Source organism: Heterodontus francisci, chromosome 2 (genome assembly GCF_036365525.1).
Source record: "Heterodontus francisci isolate sHetFra1 chromosome 2, sHetFra1.hap1, whole genome shotgun sequence".
In the NCBI taxonomy this organism is placed as follows: domain Eukaryota; kingdom Metazoa; phylum Chordata; class Chondrichthyes; order Heterodontiformes; family Heterodontidae; genus Heterodontus; species Heterodontus francisci.
In genome coordinates, this window is record NC_090372.1 from 4,079,842 (window position 1) to 4,100,945 (window position 21,104).

At 41.5% G+C, this 21,104-nt stretch overlaps 1 protein-coding gene across 3 annotated transcripts in view; it reads right to left on the reverse strand.

Moving 5' to 3' along the window:
- The window catches only part of LOC137381317 (cadherin-12-like), a 199,771-nt gene that overhangs the window by 141,512 nt on the left and 37,155 nt on the right, over positions 1-21,104 (reverse strand). For 2 of the 3 annotated variants that reach the window (XM_068053715.1, XM_068053706.1), the window contains exons 3-5: positions 12,993-13,287; positions 4,114-4,233; positions 388-555 (exon numbers count right to left, since the gene is read on the reverse strand). In XM_068053715.1, the coding sequence (XP_067909816.1) occupies positions 388-555; positions 4,114-4,233; positions 12,993-13,287 (583 nt within the window). Of the gene's footprint in view, positions 1-387; positions 556-4,113; positions 4,234-12,992; positions 13,288-16,329; positions 16,616-21,104 lie in introns of those variants that run through there. The other variant, XM_068053724.1, reaches the window with a different exon arrangement.

Consider the following 21,104-nt stretch of genomic DNA (forward strand, 5'->3'; position numbering starts at 1 on the left):
TTTGAAAAATATACAAATCACCGCCTAAACATTTCCAGTATTTTCAGAGAAGTGTGACCCAGGAAAGTCCTCTTTAACAGAAATACTTGTTTAACTCAAAAGTGGTGTCACTTTCACCTTGGAGAACAAACCCCAACTAATGAGCCTGTGTCAATAAAATGAATGATAATGGCGCCTAAAAATGACCTGATGACAAGCTTCACAGATAAACAAACTGCTCACACATTATTCTAAAACTTACACATATTTGGAAAATCTTCCTGTGGCAACTGTTTAACTGTTTGATGATTTAATTCTATGTTCTATGTCACAAAAGTGTACATCACAAATCAAACAGCTTAGTGTGCTTAGTGTGAAGTAAGAGAAGAAAGCATAAGGAGACCTTACTTTTGGCAAACCTTGGCGGATTGTCATTGACATCAGTGAGTGTGATATTGATTGTTGTTGTCCCAGCTAAGCCTCCCATTTGTCCACCCATGTCTTTGGCCTGAATGATAACTTGGTATTCTTCTTTAACTTCTCTATCCATGTTTGATAAAGCTGTTCTGATGACACCTAAACATGAAATACAGAGAGGAAATAAAGTATTTATCATCATCATCAAGGAATTTTTCTTTTATAACTAATGATACAGTCAATACACACAGGATGGTCTCTCAGACTTGCCTTCCAGTGCAAGATACCACCTACACCATGCAACGGATATTCAATTCCAAACTATTCAGATAATGGGGTGGCTGGTGTTAAATTGATACTAGGGCAATAGACAATCAGTCATCATTTGCAAATTGCAAGGAGGTTCTGAGTTCAGTGCTGCACTTGTGTGTTGCTTTGGTTTTGCCTTGCTGACATTGAAAACAACAACAACAATTTGTACTTATATAGCACCTTGTGGTACCTATAGTCACATGTACCTGTAGTAGTGTGTAGTAACATGTCACAAGGTGCTTCACAAGAGAGCTATCAAATAAAATTGGACACCGAGCCACATAAGAAGATATTAGGACAGGCCAAAGGAGGACAAAGAGGTAGAGAGGCGGAAAGGTTTAGGAAGAGAATTCCAGAGTTTAGGACCCAGTCAGCTGAAGGCATGACCACCATGGTGGAGTGATTACAATTGGGGATGCTCAAGAGGCCAGAATTGGATGAGCGCAGAGATCTCCGAGGGTTGTAGGACTGGAGGAGATTGCAGAGACAGGAAGGGGCATGTGGCCATGGAGGTATTTGAAAACAAGGATGTGAATTTTAAAATGATATATATATCATGTGATTTAAGGCTACTCACTAGATCAGGTCGATTGCTCATATTTTACTCAAGTCTTTCCATTTACTACCTATTTTTCATTTAACAACTTATTTTGGCTAACCAATAAGTTGTTGAGTATAGGCTGAGCTCTACCTTATGATGACTAACAGCAATGGTCATTTCACCATAGTGACTCAATTTACTCCCACAGAGTTGTTCATTAAGATCAGAAATAAACACACGAGGAGAAAATAAGCATCTAAGACAAAATACTGTCAGATACTGCAACACAATTCTCTGCCTAAACTGGTGACAGCTCAAATACATCTGCGAAATAGAGGATATATCCCGATCGATAGAAAAATGCAATAAATGTCATCCTTGTGAGTTGGGATCTCTTACTTGCATAATATATTTAGCTGTAGGCTTACTAATTTCCCATTCTGTCCATAAAATACCTGAAGCATACCTCTGAAAACATGGTATTACATCAATAAGCCACAAACCTAGCTTCAATTTCTTGCTCAATGACTCATTGACATTGTAATTATTGCAAATACCATATTTATTTATCTTTTTTAAACATCCCCAAAGGAAGAGAGTAGTTACTGCTTCATTCCTCGGTTTAACTTGTTTTTCAGGTTTTTCCATCTTGCTAAACGAGGAACTGATGTGGCTAGTTGGAACCGATTGCTTGGCACAGGAAGTGATGGAGGAGAGGGACAATGATGTGAAAAATATTTCCATGACAAGTCAGGTTATGAACTCATAAAGATTATGGGGTGAAACTGGTCTACGCCAGCAGTGCAAAATGGGCCCGTAGTAAACTGGTAGTCTGTTATACACTGCACCAGTTTCTATTCCCCATTGACTTGGAAAATTTTCCCAAAATGTTTAATTTCAAACCAAGTGAATGGAACAGTCAGACTAGGAAACGAGTCTCCAAAAAGAGTTTGAACTGGAACGCACAACCTTTTGACTTAGAGACAAGAAAGTGTACCCACTGAGCCACAGCTGTGCAAAGATTTCAAGTTGTTGATGGAATATAAGTAAAATTGGTGCTGAGGGACTGGCAAAGAAGTTATTGCTGTCTGTCTGTGATCGCTACAGAAATATGAAAACTATTTCTATGAGTTATTGTTGCGTGTGACTGAATTTTTAAAACTAAATCTATAACAGGTAGCCTCAATAAATTGTCCTGCTCATTTGTTTATCTGTTGAACTTAAAAATCTAATTTGGAAACAAACTGACTTTACTATTGAGAAGTAAGTGTTCACATAATTTCTAAAATGATGTGTATAAATTAGTGACAGCTTTAGCTGAACACATTAATTACTGATGGATCTCTTATCAAATGGTCTGCTTATATAGACAAGCTATAGAGCAAAAGCACATCTGTTTTACTGTTCACCCCATACGACAACTATTATTAAATGAATCAATCCAGGACAATGACATTTAGAATGGGGTTACAGATTTGCTTCGAGAATCAAGGATCCCTTTGGCCATCAATGAGTCTGTAGTGTAACAACTGCCATTGATAAAGCTTCCTCTTTGCTCCAGCATTTTCTCATCCAATTAGGATTGTATTCCTTGGAATCTAGAAGGTTACGGGGTGATCTGATCGAAGTTTTCAAAATATGAAGGGGAACAGATAGGGTAGATAGAAACCATTTCTGCTGTTTGGGGGCAGAGTCTAAAAATTAGAGCCAGACCTTTCAGGAGTGAAATTAGGAAACACTTCTTCATGCAGAGGGTGGTAGAAGTTTAGAATTCTCTTCCTCAAATGGCAATTGATGTTAGATGAATTGTTAATTTTAGAACAGAGAGATATGGGACAATTGTGGGTATATGGAGTTCGGTCACAGATCAGCCATGATATCATCAAATGGTGGAACAGGTTTGAGGAGCTAAATGATCGCCTCCTGTTCCTATGTTCCTTAATTCCTAACAGCAACAATTTTTTGTCGGGCCACCGTTACAAAATAAAAAATTGTACTTCCAATCTTTATGGGTATGATACCGAGGGAATGGGAACTCCCAGTATAGAAAGTCCCTGCACCTTCTGGTATGTGGGGGTATGTTTGAGACCGAGGATACGGCTCCCCAGAACTGTGCACAAAAATGGGAGCTAGTGTATTGAATCCCAGTCTATTTTCTGGCCCTACTGCTGCACACTCACTGTTTTAACTCAATCAGTTAGCAATGTGCCTTGGAAATTAAGAATAAAGAAATAGATTGCATTTCTAGAGCGCCTTTCATGACCTCAGTTATCCCAAACCATTTTACTGCCAATGAAGTACTTTTTGAAGTGTAGTCACCAATGTCCCCTTTAATTTATTTTGTACACAGCCTATTCATTTTAGTGCGCAGACCCTTCAATTTCTTTTGCGTGGCCACACACACCGCAGTTTAGAGAAAACATTGGTAGTCACTACTTTAATGTATAACATGTGGCAGCCAATTTGCGCACAGAAAGCTCTCACAAGCAGTAATGTGATAATGATCAGATATACTGTTTTAGTGATCTTGGTTGAAGGATAAATATTGGCCAGGACACCAAGGGTAACGCCTCTGCTCTTCCACAAAATACTGCTGTGGGATCTTTTATGTTGACCTGAAGGAGGAAATGGGGCTTCTTCCAAAAAATGGCAGCTTCGACACTCGAGTACTCCCTCAGTACTGCACTGGTGTATCAATGTATCAGCATGGATTTTGTACTCAAGTTCCTGGAGCGAGACTTGCACCAACAACTTTCTGACTGACGGATGAGAGAGTGTTACCCATTGAGCCATGGCTGTGCAAAATTCCAAGTTGTTGTTTAAATATAAAAATTAAATTCTATGTTTTAGATGGAACTAATTACCTGTTTTGGGATCCACAGAAAAGTATGGTTGTCCTTGCAGGATACTGTACACCACCCTGGCGCTGTTTCCATATGTAGGATCATCAGCATCTGTCGCTGTTATCTGAAGTACAAAGGAACCTAAACAAAACAATAAATATTCCGAAAGATTAGTCCCTTATATTCTCCCAACACGTTTGCAAAGTTTGGAGGAATACAGAACAATTCCTCACTGCTTTTAAACAGAATCATTCTAAAACCTAGAGATAGGAGCGGCTTCACAACAAATCCCAATTAAAGGTTTCTTTTCTTCATCATGTTATATTATGAAGAATGTGGCGAGGAAGTCGCTCTTCAGGATGAAGCACTGGGGACCCATACAGTGACTGGTGAATACTAATTTAAAACTCAGTAGACTATCAAAGAGAGCTGCCTTCAATGAAGGACTGTTTCATGGGTTGTTTATATAGTGAGATAGATGCAAGAGTGCAGAAGCAGGCGGCTCTCTCAAGGGAGGGGAATGATGATCAGAAGACATCCTCTCTAGCAGAAGCTTAAGACTAGTTAGGCGTTAGTAGAACAGTATTGACAACTTCTACAGAAGATGCCAATGACCCACCCCGTTTCCCCCTTAAGCTGGAGGAGAGCTCCTGGTGTTGTTTGTGGTGAGAAGCAGCAACTGGAGATCCTAAAGGCAAACCCAGATTTAGACAGCTGTCCAGAAATTATTGTGAAATCGCCACTGTCAAATGAACATTGGGCTCCCTAGTATCAAATTCTGCTATACATCAGGAATGGAGGAGGCCATTCAGCCCTTCGAGCCTGTTCTGCCATTCAATGAGATCATGGTTAATCTATATCTGAACTCCATCCACCTGCCTTGGCTCCATATCCTTTCATACACTTTTCTCGCAAAAATCTATCAAGGTTACATTTAAAATGAAGAGAGCTAGCAATTACAGCTTTTTGTGGAAGACAGTTTCTTACTTCTGCCACCCTTTGCATGAAGAAGTGTTTTCTAACTTCTCTCCTGAATGGTCTGACTCTGGTTTCAAGGTTCTGTCCTCTTGTGTTAGACTCTCCACGGGAGTGGTAAATGATTCTCTCTATCGACTCTATCAATTCCTTTCAAAATCCTAAAACCTCAATCAAATCATCCCTTTACCTTTTATATCTAAGAGAATACGAGGCTAGTTTATGTTATCTCTCCTCAAAATCTAACCCTTACAGCCCTGGTTTACATTCTGGTGAATCTGTGCTGCGCTCCATCCAAGGCCAATATATCCTTTCTAAGGTGCAGGGACAGAACTGTTCAGATATGGTCTAACCAGGGCTTTATATAACTGCCGCATTATTTAATGGAAGTATTAACCCTCTGTTGATGGAACAGTGAAAGGAATTTGATATGAGTGGGTAAGGCTTTTGATACAGTGAAAATAACTATGAATTGATAAAAACACATGGATATGATTACTGAACAATGGATGATCATACACTCTTAAACTGGTTTGCACGGCATCCATGCACATACCAGCCTAACACATAACTACACTTCATGATCAAATTGCTTCTTTATTGTGGGAAAAGGTTTTTTTAAATTCCCCATCCAATTCAAGTGAGGTCCAGCCAAGTTTTCCACCTCAATTTCAGATTACTCCACACTTGGTTTCCAGATTTTTAATACTGCAGTGTGTGTTCCAGTTAATATTCCCTTTAATGCTGCTCAGCTACAATTATAATTCTTCAGTCCAGGAGCACACAGCTCTTTAACCAATATCTCAAAAGTGAATATTTAATTGTACTTGTATTCCATGTAATGCTAGACCCACTTGATGGGAAACTGCCTGCTCCAGGGAATCTCACATTTCTCTTCAGTGGTCATGTTGGGACGTGATTCAGGATATACTGCAACATCACTATCAATGAACTGCAATGCCAAAATACTAATATAAATGTGCCTGAAGTCGTCTAGTCAGGGGTGTTCCACATTGTGTACCTGATTTGACTACCGATTTTAAAGAATGAAAAATGGAAAGCAGCAATTAAATCTGGATTTGGCGCAACCGAAAAAAATGGTTGTAAGTAAGCATAAATTTTTTAAAAATGGAATCTCATGTTGTACAGATGACAGTCTATTAATTTAACCTAATGCCACACATAGCATTCTATTCGAGTGCTACACAGTTCTATAATTTGTTTTTAAGCATTCAGCTCCAACATGCACTACAGAATAGATCATGCAAAGTATGATGTAGTACCACTTATATCAAATGTAGTTCTAAACTACTAATATCTATAATTTAAATGGCAGGATTATTGGACTGAAGTTAAATGAGAATAAAATTGAGATAATGAGATATGGTTCATGCGAATGAAAAATGTGAGTAGTACTTGAAGACTACTCATCCATTAGAGCAGAATCATATGTTCACAGATCTGTGAAGTATGATTGCAAAAGACTGAATAGTTGACAGAAAAATTAATTCCCAAATTGTACAAAGTGGGAAAGGAATTCAATTGATGATGGAGACACTAGAGTCAATAGGAACAGAAGGAGGCCATTCAGCTCCTCAAGCCTATTCCACCATTTAATAAGAATGTGGCTGATCTGTTAAATAGCTCCATATCCCTTAATACCTCTGGCTAACAAAAATCCATCATTCTCAGTTTTAAAATTGACATTTGATCTAATACCAACTGCTGTTTGCGAAAGAGAGTTGCAAACTGCTACCACCCTCTTCTTTCATTTTCATTCTTGGGATGTGAGTGTCACTGGCAAGACAAGCATTTATCGCCCATCCCTAACTGCCCTTGAGAAGGTGGTGGCGAGCTGCCTTCTTGAACCGCTGCTGTCCATGTGGTGTATGTACACCAACAGTGCTGTTAAGAAGGGAGTTCAAGAATTTTGGCCCAGTGACAATGAATGAACAACAATATAGTTCCAAGTCAGGATGATGTGTGGCTTGGAGCGGAACTTTCAAGTAGAAGTGTTTCCTAATTTCAGATCTGCAAGGTCTGGCTCTATTTTTTTGACAATGCTCCCAAGTCTAAGACTGCCCAACTAGCGGAAGTAATTTCTCTCTATCTACTCTATCTGTTCCCTTTAATATCTTGAAAACTTTGATCAAATCACCCCTTAACCATCTAAATTCCAGGGAATGCAACCCTATTTTTTTAAATTCTCTCCTCATAGCTTCAGCCTTGGAGTCCAGGGACAGGATTTTGGGTTTTGGGTTGGGATCCTGACGTGGGGTCAAATGGGAGTCAAGACCTGGCAGTCATTTCTCCTGAATTGGTCAATTAATGGACAGAGGGCAGGTTTGCCATCCTTAAGGATGGCTCTCCAGTTCAGAAGGAGATGAAGGCTGCAACTCCACCCTGAGGCAACTTTTAAAACTTTTAAATAAAAAAAAATAGCTTCAGCAGCTGGGCCACCAGAGGAGTCCCTTCCACAGGGAAGCCTGCTGCCCCAACTGTGGCCAGGCAGACATCAAGAGCTTCAAATCCTGCCTGGAGCGCTGGCCCCTTTCCCCTGACCATGCCCACCCCAAAACTGACGTAGTCCCTGATGCCGCGGAGGGCCTGCAGGCCTACTGGAAAGTGCCAGTTTGCCTCTGTAAATGGTCAATTAAAGCCAATTAACTCACCTTAATTGGCTACCTGCAAATTGCAAGATTCCAGCCTTTCCGACTCCCAACCCGCCTCCAGGAAAATGTCCGGGAGCGGGATGGTGACTGCAAACTGGCATGCTGGCCAGCGGTGCACATTTTCGCGCCCACTGGCCTCCATATTCAGCACTCCCTCCAAGACCAATAGGGTGTTGTGTCCCTGGAGTCAAGGAGGATGTTCATTGGGGTAAGTATGAAATTGTGTGGTGAAGTTACGCTATTAACACTTCAGTAAGACCTGAAACATGGATGGCAAAGATGACATTGGAACAATGGAATCGAGAGACAGGTGACAGATCCAAAGAAAGCGATACTGTGGGCAATTTTTATTTTTGCTGTACATCAGCTGGGTGGCAGGTGTGATTCTGCTGGCTGTTTGATGTTCTCAGCAAAATTCTGGGACCATTTTAATGGTTGCAAGTCATCATTGCACCATTGGTGAACTATGATCATTGAAGCAATGCTCACTGGCATCTCGCTGATCAGGGGAGGGGGCAGGAAATCCAGCAACTCCTTAGTGCAGCCAAGCCAGAGGTTTGCAGTTAAAGATGGCAGTAAGTGATCGTGGAGTGGGCACAAATGCAGGAAGGTATTTTCTGGGCCAAGGCAAACATTTATTTATTAGTGGAGGCAGTGGCATAGTGGTAATGTCACTGGACTAGTAATCCAGAGGCCTAGGCTAAAAGCTCTTAAGACATGGTTTCGAATCCCACCACAGAAGATGGTGAAATTTGAATTCAATTAATAAACATGGAATTAATAAAGCTAGCTTAATGGAACAATGAAACCATTGTCAATTGTTGTAAAAACCCATCTAATTCACTAATGTCCTTTAGGGAAGGAAATCGGGCATCCTTAACTGGTTTCGTCTACATGTGGCTCCACAGCAATGTGATTGACTCTTAACTGCCCTCGGAAATGGCCTAGCAAGCCACTCAATTCAAGGGCAATTAGGGATGGGCAACAAATGCTGACCTTGCCAGCAATGCCCACATCCCATGAAAGAATTTTTAAAAATAAGTGTCACAGTTGTTTTGTTGCTTTTTCGGAGGCACTGTAACAATCCCTTTAAGGACCACTAGTTAGGCTGCTCTTTGCCTAGTAGTTGCAGGTGGAATACGCTCGGTATCCAAATATTGCATCTGCATCCCACAGAGGATCGAGAACCTTGAGTGACACAATTACAAGCTGTTGCCTGCCTGATGAAAGTGACATTCCAGTTACCCATTTCCACAACGGGTGGATCGGGCATTGCCGTTTGTGGAAATTTGCTGTGTGAAAATTGTTTCCTGTTCCATCCATTACAAAAGCAACTTCAAAAGTATTCCATTGGCTGTGAAGTGCTTTGGAATGTGCTGAGCTTGTGAAAGGCATTATAGAAATGCAAGTCTTCCCTTTTCTTTATAGAGGAGATAGCTGGGTAAATGTCCAGCTTCACCGTTTTGAACATTAAACTGGAAGTGCAGTTTTCTATGGAAATGGAAACCAGGCAAGCAATTCGCAATGTCATTTTACCACCAACTGGACAGACAGTGAAAATCCTCTCCAGTGTAACTGGGTGATACAAGTTAGTATAGAGGCAATTGGACTGAATAAAATTATGGTGGAACATATGAAAAGTGGTTTGAATACCAACAACTTCAGGTGATTCCTCTTTCTTTCTGCCTGACAGAATTTGCAATATAAATAGTACCAGATAAACATCTGATTTGAAATATCTGATTGCAGCAATATTTTTCAACCCATTACCCTTGAGAACATATTTCATCAGAACTTATTTTTGCTCATAAGCCTGTCTTTAATGAAGCCAAGGGACTATCTAAAATGCAGACTAAATATTCAATTATATAAAACAAAAATAGACATATCAGTGTTGTATAGTATCAATAGCAAAATGTTTCAAACAACATCAGTTTTAATCAAGAGCAACCTTCCCTAAACTGCAGTAATAATTTAATTGTTCCATTTTTGTCAATATTCACCACATCACAGCTTTGTGGAAGTGTTGCAATTGGTCTAATTGGAATAAAACAGTTATTGGATCACCAGCTTATTATGCATAACTATATTTTCACTGGAGTTTGCAAATCTAAGTGCCATCACTATCAAATCATCTTTAAATATTAAATTTAACCATGTACAATATAAGTTAGGGTTTTGACTTGCTACATGAGAACAGAATCAAATCCATTTCCAAGCAGTGTGGTCAGTGGTGGCTCAGTATGTAACATTCTTGCCGCTGAGGTAAAAGGTTTACATCCCATTCCATTTGGATTTGATCCCAAACATCAAAACTGATACTCTAGTGCAGTACTAAGGGAGTGCTGCGCAGTTGAAGGTGCTATCTTTTGGATGAGATGTTAAAGCGAGGCTGTGTCTACTCTCTCAGGTGAACAGAAAAGATCCCATGGCATATTTCAAAGAAGAGCAGGGGAGTTAACCCTAGTGTCCTGGCCAATATTCATCTCTCAATCAATAACAGGTTATCTGGTCATTATCACATTGCTGCCTTTGGGAGCTTGCTGTGCGCAAATTGGCTGCCGCATTTCCTACAACAGTGACTACACTTCAAAAGTACTTCACTGGCTGTAAGGAAGTTTAGGGCATCCTATAGTTATGAAAGATGCTATCGAAATGCAAGTCTTTATTTTCTTTCTTTTTAGAAGTAAAACCAACAAATCTTTATCGCATCCAATGTTTTTCTGACCAAATCTGTACAAGTACATCAATATCTGTCAAGTGAACTTTGCACATCCTGACCTAGTCTATATAAGAGGACTTTGGTCTTATACATAATGCTGGAATATTGTTAGTGAATGGTCTATTCCTAAAGGAGTAATATTGTGAAACCTGTTGTGTGGATATTGACTAATAATTGATTAAATAAATAATTGTAACTTGCTTTCATCACAATACACTCTTATCTTTGCGAATACTCTGCAATGTGCAGGCCACACTCTGAGTAGTGCGCCAATGCTCTCCAAAAATGATCTCATCGGCTGATGTAGGATCAATGAGTGGGCACCTGTTTTGCAATGGGTCTGGCTGGCTAACTGTGCCAAAACAGGCACATTTTGAGTGCTCACCTGCCTCACACAGTCACAGACACCAACATCTGCCTTCCATCCTGGGAGGAGGAGGTGCCTCGGCCCATCCCTCCACCAAGACACCAAGGAACAGTGACCAGTACAAAAGATTTTCACTCCTCCTCTGTGTGTCTATTTCCCTGGACTAAACCCAACCACCCTCTTCCAGTGGGGCCCACTTACATCCTGCTGAAGGCCAAAATGCTTCACCTGATTAAATATATTGGCCTCCTACCTTACGCGAGATCTCACATAAAGCAGGCGAGCAAAATCACGAGGCATAGGGAGTGCCAGCCTCAGACCCCGCCCTTTCTATGTCACTGGCCCTGTGATGCATAGACGAAGGCTCTACCCCTTCCTGGACCCAGTGGTGAATCCTAGCAAGAGTGCGATGGATTTGGCTGAGTTAACTCAGCTTTTACAAATCTTAGAGTTTAAAAAGTCATTTACCTGCATAAATTATCTGAAACAATAAATGTTAGGGGATTAGTTAATTTCTGGGCACAGAATGTTATACACTGAGCTGCACTCCTGTGCCAGTTAGTTTTCTGGGTTGACCGGGTAACTCGGAAGGTGAGGACTGCTGGCGTTTAAATAAAGAATGTTTTTGCTTTTCAGATCCCGGTGAGCTTTGGCATAAAATAGATTGAAAGAGAAACTGCCTCTAGTTGAAGAATGTGCTTCAAATTTAACACCAGGGCAGCACTCCTGCTGCGCAATATTTATTGTGTAACTGAAAAGCACATCCTGTTCCATGGCATGCCAATTCACAGCTGAAATAGTTTTTATACTGTGAATTTACAATGAGTAGAATTGGATTGAGACTGCCCGAATCTAATCTTGCTGAGGGCAGATTGAGCCAGCAGAAGAAGAGGAGACTTTTATTAATCCTGAACAAAATTGAACCCAAGCTTCAGAGATCAAAGGATATTGTCAACCTACTGTACCACCCAATCATTCTGCACCCATAATGTATACTGGTGTATCTCAATTGCTCTGAAATCCAATCACGCACTAAAGTTTTACTTCATTAAGTATTAATGATATTCTTATCAGATGGCAGTCACATTGCTTACAAGACGTCTTGATGACTGTTGCTCAAATCTAGGTATCAGCAGTTGGTTTTCTTGGGAGTTTACTGACTGTCAAAACACCACAATTGGTAGAAAATTGTCCATAAGCAATAAAATAGGAGCAATAACTGAAAAAGTGCAATCTGCTCCTCTTTCTTCCTTGACAAGAACATCCAACTTCTACAAATTGTTTCACCTTTAACCTTAATGAAAAAAAACTTGGCTAAAAATGATTGAGGGTGAAATTGGACTTTGCCAATGACGCACAATGCTCGCTCTTCATGCTGCCCGAGTGCTGTCAATGGGAAAAGAAATGGAACACAGTTTGGAACGGGCTGCAGATTCACTATGAGGGCCTGCCACACAATTGGCAAAGACCCCCATTGCAATTCAATCAACAAAATTAAATTTTCCATACTGGCTAAAATTAAAATGCAACATTAAATATGAGATTAAAACTTTCATTAAAGTGTAGTTTTAGGAATCCTCAGCTGGCTAATGAATTTGTTATTGAAACGGAAAATCAGAAAGGATGGATAAAAGAGGCTGGGGGTCTTCTCAAATTTCACTCCCGCTATGTGCAGACGACTCAACCCAACTACTCACTGAAAGTAACACAGGAAGCTTCATAAGAAACTATTGTTTTAATGCTTCTGACTTCCATTGGCTGAAAGTGTTCTATTTGCTGTTTTCTGCCTTATATGTTTCCCTCCTTGATATGAGATGGTGGAAGAATCTGGGCCAATGCTGCTTCTGTAACTGAAGTCAGTCCCATTATGACAGTCAGTCAGGGTACACCACTGGGGAAATATTAAGTCTTGGTAATTTTTATTTATTCCTGTGCATTGAAGATTTTGGCCAGAAAAGTAACCAAACAGGAACAACTGTGAAGAATTGGATTGCATTGTTCTTTTTTTTTTGGGAATCAAGTCCTGTTTGGAATGTATTCACTTCCCTCACAGCTAAGGAATGGACGATTGGAGGCAATAATATGGAGAAGAGAATAAAGAAAAAGTAGCAAGTTGAGACAATAGCTGAATCTGGTGCCCATGATTGTGTTCTGTTCTACTTACCAGCAGGAGACATTTCCGGGACATTAGCAACATAAGGTCCATCCAGAAACTTTGGCTCATTGTCGTTAATATCCTGAACCTTAATGATAAACTCAGATTCAGGCTCCACGGGTCTTCTAGTTTCTGTATCTACAGCCTGTGCACGCAAAACGTAATAAGATTTTTCTTCACGATCCAGGCTCTTTATCGCATGAATGTCCCCCGTTATCTCATCGATAGTGAAGATTGAGCCAGCTCCTTGGCCTAAGAGAGTATACGTTACAGAACCATCACCGTTGTCCAGGTCAGAATGTAGCTAGGCCAACACACAGAAATCAAAGATTATCGAAAGGGAACTGGTAAAATCAAACATAAACTCTGAGAAGTGCATCTTCCTGAAAAACATGCAGTTTAATAGTTTAGACATTCCTAAATTGAGATCAAAAGGAGATTTCCTGCCTAATGACTATGAATGTGTGGTTATTCGCAAATTCTCTTTGCTTGTTGTATCTGAAATTAACAATTTCTAAGGAGAATTTCCATGATTGACATGTTCTAAAGCAAGCATCACAAACTATAATAACAATTTAAAAATATAATGAGCTCAACTTCCAACAAAAAAGGTGATTCACAGTATTAAGATTTCCTTATGAGGTGAACTGACCCATTTTCAAGTCTTAGCATTGTGTTGGAGCAAGATATTAGTGAAACAGTTCTGATGAAGGGTCACAGACCAGAAACGTTAACTCTGCTTCTCTCTCTACAGATGCTGCCAGACCTGCTGAGTATTTCCAGCATTTTATGTTTTTATATTAGTGAGAAACTTTGTCTGACAGCCAGTCACACAATTTTCTGCATTTTAAAATAATTGTTTTTTGCAGGACTGTGACTGTTATACTGCAGCTATAGTACCAATCAAGAAAATGGGACAGGCTCCATTCCGAGCGGGTGCCTGTTTTTCCCCATGTGCTCTGTCCAGATGGCCATTTGTGCCCAGAGGAAGATGACTGTGTTAACAATACACAGAATGTTCAGTTACACAATAGGATACTAATGCTGTGTCACTCAATATATTCGAGGCTGAGCTGCACAGATGTTTGATCTACCAGGGAGTAAAGGGTAATGCAGAGCAGGCAGGAAAGTGAAGTTGTGCCACAATCAGATCAGCCATGATCTTACTGAATGGCAGAGCAGGCTCGAGGGGCCGAATGGCCTACTGCTGCTCCTATTTCTCATGTTCCTATGTTTAGATGTAGAATGCATTTGTCTGAACTTCTTTCCTTGGTTCTCCACACGTATACAGTTACAACTCTTACTTTATGTTGTACTACATTATGAGTTATGCTAGCTAGCTAGTCCTGGACTTTAATAGTATTTACTATTCCTTAACTATTGCATAATAACAATTATACCATTGCTCCTGTTATGACCAGGTGAGAAAGGGGTCTAGGGTTCCCTCTCAGCCTTCACCTGGTCTTACTGTAACAGGGTTTAATTTTTAACACACTGTTTTTTTATCTCCCCCTTAGTGAATCCTTATTCACTAACTTCCAATTATACGGCAAAGGAACTAGCCAAACAAGTTTTCTTAGGTTTAAAGAAAAAAGGTTGAACTTTATTAAACGTAAACTCTAATTCGGTTAACGCCTATGGATACGTGATGCACCCACGCTAGCATGCATACGCAATACACACATGCAGATAGAGACAGAAAAGAGCAGAAGAAATAAAGCGGAAAAGTTTGAGGCAATATCTGAAGATGGTTTTGGTTACTGTTCTTTGAGCTCGCTGTAAGGTCCTTGATTGTAGGTAGGTCTTGCTTTTATTGGAGCCCGGTATTCTTCTTAAACCTTGTTCGATGTAGGAGACTTTTCTCTCTTGAAGTCCATGTGTCTTCAGTGGGCCCAGAGGCTTGTGAGAAAGAGGTGGGAGCAGACAGGAAAGGTCCTCTCATTCCAGGAACAAAAAGTCTTTCTCTGAGTTCAAAAACTCTGTGGCTAGTTCAGAAAACACCGGACCAGCCAGTTAGTCATGTGACCAGCTGGTTTAACCAGTCCTGGCTTTTGTGGATTATATCATCTTAGCATTCTTTGGAATGCTCTTCCTTACACCTTCAATGTCTGGTGATCAAAATCCATTGTGGGTTGAATGGGTCAGGGAATGGTCCTTTGTCTCCAAAAGCACTGTCTGTTAGTATGCAATTGTTTTTCAGCTAAGTGTCTGGCAATTTTTTAACAAGTCCTTTCTTCACTCCAGCAACAGTTTAAAATCAATGCTCATATGACAAAATTAATATGACTCATTCTTGGCAGGTGGGGGCCTGCATGACACTCCTTCTGTTGTACCTTCCATCAGCATTTGACTCTTATAACGATCCATATCAGAAATAGCAATTTGCTTATCGTATTCCCTAATTTGATCAACTTAATTAATTTCTGGCAAATGAAAATCTATAATCACAATTGCATTATCTTCCAAACACTTTTCCCTGATCTAAGCATAACATTGAGATCCTCTGCCTAGCTAGTAACCTCCAACAGACATTATCAGGACTCCAAGTCACACCTCCAAAAAAGGGTATCTATCGATCTGATAACATAAGCCTCCATAGCTACCACTACCTTTTCCTTATCAGTACTTAACCTCCTCCCCATCACAAGTAACCACTTGCTCTGTGCTACCATGAATTGGGTGGTGATTTCACTCTCCATGTGCTGCCATCCTTGTCTGCATCATAGTTTTCCTACCTGACAACTTTAGACTCCCAAGTGTTTCTTGCACTGCCCATATCTGATCCAACTCATCAGAATGTCACTCATTTTTCTTTAATTACAGGTTCACCACTGCAAAGTCTTTGCCTGCCCATGTAATACAGAATATCTCCAACTGTTTCTCAAGCTCAGTGACTTGGAGCTCAAGCAAGTTTAACCGGAGACCTTGTTCTGGACATTGATGGTTTTCAGAAATTTCCACAACAGCTGGTCTATAGTGACCAGCCTAGCCAAATGGACTCAACACTACAACGGTAACCAATAGTTAGAGCGGTTAACTCCAATCCAGGCCAAATTCTCTCTGTTCACTCTGCTGCTTTCTCACTCTGTCGACATCTTGCAGTTCAGAAATCTCCTTGTTTGTACTGTTACGGCCTCAGTAACTAAAACAAGAGACATGAAATTCCCAGACTGATTAAAGAATCACACAACAAGATTTCACGTTTTAAGACTTTTACTCTAACCACTAAACTAAAAATCAACATTAACTAAACAGTACTTAGCAGGTAGCTTAAACCCTAAATTACAGAGAAAGGTATTCCCCATTAACTTAGGAACACACTCGAAAACCCCAATCACTTTTATACGTTACACAGTGTTCTCATCGTAAAGGTATCCTTTCAGTTAAAAGTTCCAAACTCCTCCAGCTGTAATGGGTTGGATCTCCCAATGTCCTTCTCAAAGCCAACATCCTCTTTGCTCCCTTCTTCTGAGCAGATTTGACTGGACTTCCGTTAATAAAGCAATCTCTGGTGACCCTGTTGGTCTCTTCCCCTCTGCAAACATTGAACCTTTGAACTGGGTTCAAATCTTAGCAACCGGACCAGACGTTGTGAAGCTGCTGTACTATTCAGCACGGCAGCTCGTTTAAAAGGCCGGGACGGACTGCCCCATCCCCCGCCCCCATGACGTGGAGGGGGGCGGACGGTCTGTCCCCGGCAACGACGTTAGGCGCCATTGCACAGGCATGGTGCCATTTTTAAAGGGCTTCAAGCCCGAAATTACAATTTAAAGTTTTAAAGCGATGATGCATTAAAATTTATTAAAAAATTAAATACATGTTTCTAGCCCTTCTTCCATCCCAATAACGATACACTCATTCCTTGCGCTCTCCCCAGCAAAATATTTACCTTGTGTACCTAACCTCTCCCCCCCTTCCCAAAGTTCAGAAACTTTTAACATCACCCTTTCCCATCATCCCCTACACTAATCCGATTAGTTTGACCCTGCACTCCCCCCCACCCCGACTGCACTGAAATATCAACCTGCTCCCCCCTCCCCACCAGTGTCCCCCACCAGATCTCTGAACGGGTATCTGAAGGCACCGGAGTGCTGGCAAGTGGCAGTAATATCGCCCCGGGATGGACAGTGGGAGTGGCTAATTAATTAATTATAATAAAGTTGCCTATGTAAATTCTGATCCCATCGCTGAACGACGGAGGGGCCGCCTCGAGGTCTCACTGTCACCGGTAATATCGGGCAGGGTCTTCCTGGTGTTGAGGCCTGTGGAGGGCCTCTCCTGCAGACATTTTCTACCCCCACTGCGCCACCCCACCGTTACCCCCCGCCATGACCCTCGATGTTGCTGTAAAATCCAGTCCTGTGAGCCTGGGAGAGGGAAACACATTATCCCATAAGCGTTACGGTTGTGTAACCTGCTTTCAAAAGGGTCTTTGATCCAAGTTCCTTGTTCTCATGGTAACCAAGATCCCGGACTTGACACTGGGCAAAGTTTGTGTGAGGTCACATGTTCCCTCCAGATGTCTATTTTACATTGCAATAAAAATCACAGTGTTTGAAACATAACCATACGACAAAGTCCATCATTCATAACAGTAGCTTCTTACTTAAACTCAATCAAGCAACAATCCTTCTGTTACCAACTTTACACAAACATTGATTAACCCGAAACTCAGTTTCCCAAGTTTACTTTGTTAAAAAGTCTAGCACAGCCTCAGACACGCTCTTATCTGCAAAGAGCTTTCTAATTTATGTTTGGAGCGCAGCTTGTACTGTCAACTTCCATCTACCAGGAACTGGATCAAATCTGTCCAAATTAATCTAATTTAGACACCCTACAGACATCAGGCAGAAAGAAAACTTTCATGACAATAATCTTGAAGAGATAGAAACTGAGGTCCCAAGGTAGAAACCACCATGTCCTAACCCATCACAACATTCTGCCTGTGCTGATATATGATTTGTTTCCTGCTTAAGCAAGAACACATTGTCCTCAAATTGCCTGTCATTGCTTCTCAACTTGCAGCTGAAGCAATTTATTTACAAAATCTAAAAGCTAGGTTCTGACTACTTTAAATCAAACCTTGGAATGCCGTGAAGCTGACTGCATTTACATATATCACAAGACAAAACTGTGCAGCTAAATAAGAATTGAATGCACAATGTCCAGTCAACTTGATAAACAAAATGCATGCTTATGATTATTAATGAGATCTGATAGAAGAAACAATGAAATAAAAAAAAATTCTGGGATTTTAATAACCAGATTGTGTCCTTGTCAGCTACTACTAACAACAGCAACAGATATTCATGCATGAAAGATTAGCACAAATAAGTTAATAAAGCAGATCTGTCTGTCCTGCAGAGATTTCCAAGTCTCACATTACATGGTTTCTAACATAATGCAAGAGTACATTATCAACACAATTCAAAATGTGGCATCAGATCTTCACAACTGTTTCTCAGCTTTTTGCGTCTTCCCTCTTTACATTCTAGACTGTGAGAAAGGCAATGATGGTCCCCAAATTTCCAGGCTTGCGCCTACACAGAAATTGTTCCCAAATTTACGCTGGTTTCTGCGGCAATCTCGCTGGCAGGTACTTAGGCCAAAATTTCCTGTGGAGCTCATTTGCCTTTAGTGGAATGTAAAAACCAATGTAAAATGAGTACATATAAGGTTAGGAGCAAGTGGTCTGGTGTTTGCTGCTCTGGTTTATCCACTCTCACTGCCTCTTATCTCTCGCCTGTTGCTTCTCTTCCTCTTCAGTTATTATGTAGAATGGGGGGATGTTTATTGGGAAGGAATTCCAACTGCTGAGTCGTTCTGAATGTGTGGGATATGGGGGGGGGGAGGAGATGGGGGGATGGGTGGGATGGGTTTGGGTTTGGATAATTCTGGTGCACTGCGACTCCCAGCTCTTTGAGTATAGTGCAGCTTTCAGTGAGAAATTTCTTTCTTTCTTTTGGGCCTCCTTATCTCGAGAGACAATGGATATGCGCCTGGAGGTGGTCAGTGGTGCCTTCCGTGTTGTTTCAGTCGCTGTGAGGCAACTATGGAGTGACCTCTCCATGGCGCATGCCTGGGCAAATTTATGGAGGTTGAGAGTTGCCCAGTCGTCAAAACCCCCCTCTCGGCCTTTCTGGTGGGGTCCAAAGGAGTGCAGGACACGACGTTTGGCACCAGTATGGCTGCAGGAACTGCCGGAAACATGCCAAAGGTGACACATGACCGCCTACGGGGTTCCGCTCCGGATTTTCTGTTAGGGTTTACTCCCTTAGCCTTGGTCTCTCCCGAGTCTACATTGTGTTAATGACCACTACTGTAAAGATAGAAGATTGGCAACAGAGAGATTTGGCTGAGATCACTGTGAGGAGCAATTTAAACTGCTTCAATCCATGAGTGTATTAGCAAGCCTTACCATACTGGACACCTTGGAGGAGTGGAATCAGGGAAACCCATGACCATAGGAGCAGAACCATCAGTATGCACACTGACACCAGGCAGTGTGCTTATTGCTTACAACAGATCTACCTTAGCCTTACCAAGGATTAATTTTTTTTTTCCAAAATATACTTTATTCATAAAAATCTGTAAAAATGACATTGCCAAACAGTTTCCAAACACAACGCACCATGCAGTTGGGCGGCGCCGGACCACCTATCCTTCGTGGAGCAGTTTCTGCGGAAAAACACCTTTGACCACCGGTCCATCAGGCAGTGGTCTGCACGGAATGTCCTCAAGGCCCTACGGGAAAAGGAAACGGTGGATCCTGTCGGATGGTTCCCCGAGCAGACCGTCAAAGTCATTTGGCGGAATGCCTCATCACCAGAACTTTCAAACAAGCACCAAGACGTAGCTTGGCTGGTGGTGAGAAGGGCCCTCCCCGTCAGATCCTTCATGCACACCCGAAGTCTCGCCCCCTCCGCACAGTGCCCCCGCGTTGGCTGTGGTGGGGAAGAGACGGTCGCCCACCTCCTCCTGGAATGTGCCTTTGCAAAGCAGGTGTGGAAAGAGATGCAGTGGTTTTTGTCAAGGTTCATCCCAAGCAGCTATGTAACACAGGAGTCTGTGCTCTACGGGCTGTTCCCAGGGACGCACACCGAGACAAACATCAACTGCTGCTGGAGGACTATCAATTCGGTGAAAGACGCCCTTTGGTCTGCCCGAAACTTGCTGGTCTTCCAGCGCAAAGAGTTGTCCACCGCCGAATGTTGCAGACTGGCACATTCCAAGGTCCAGGACTACGTGCTGAGGGACGCACTAAAGCTTGGGGCAGCCGCAGCAAAGGCTCAATGGGGAAAGACCACAGTGTAAGGTTCCCCCACCAAGCTGGACTGAGGGGCTGGATCCATGGGAAACCCCTCGAACTGTATCGTTAATATTCTGAATTGCTGTAAATGTAAAACTGTAATTGACATGACAATTGTGAAACGGAAGGGTTGGGAAGAAACTCATGAGAGTATTGAAGGAGTGAGAAATTATGTTTTAAAAAATCATGAAGAAAGCGACTATCAACTCCAGAGACCGATTTGCACTAGTATAATGTAGCTGTAAATCTACACACACCCAGGAAACTCACGTATGCAGGTCTTATGCGGGGTGGGGTGCAGACCTATGTAGATAAGCAGCAGAGGGTTTGGCGGTTGTATCTCAGAGGCAGCGCAAACGTTTGAGGAAATCTGCATGTAGCAATGTTTCAGTGTAGATCCGGCATCAGTCAGTTACCTGCAGATTTATTTGAAAGAGAAAGTGCAATTCCAATCTTACACTGCAATCACACTGAAACTTTGCAGGAAAATCCGGGCTTCAACACTGAAACAAATGGCTAAATTGTTCATTTAAAGCATAGGTAAGATATATACATACTACTATTCTCATTGTCTTTCTGAAACATTTTTTGATCATTTATTTGATTTTCTTTTTCACGTACAAAGCATTTACAGTGCAGACACAGGCCATTCGGCCCAACAGATCCATGCTGGTGTTAATGCTCCACATGAGCCTCCTCCCGCCCCATCAATATATCTTTCCATGCCTTTCTCCCTCAAGTGCTTATCTAGCTTCCTCTTAAATGCAGCTATATTATTCACTTCAACTATTCCCTGTGGTAGTGAGTTCCAC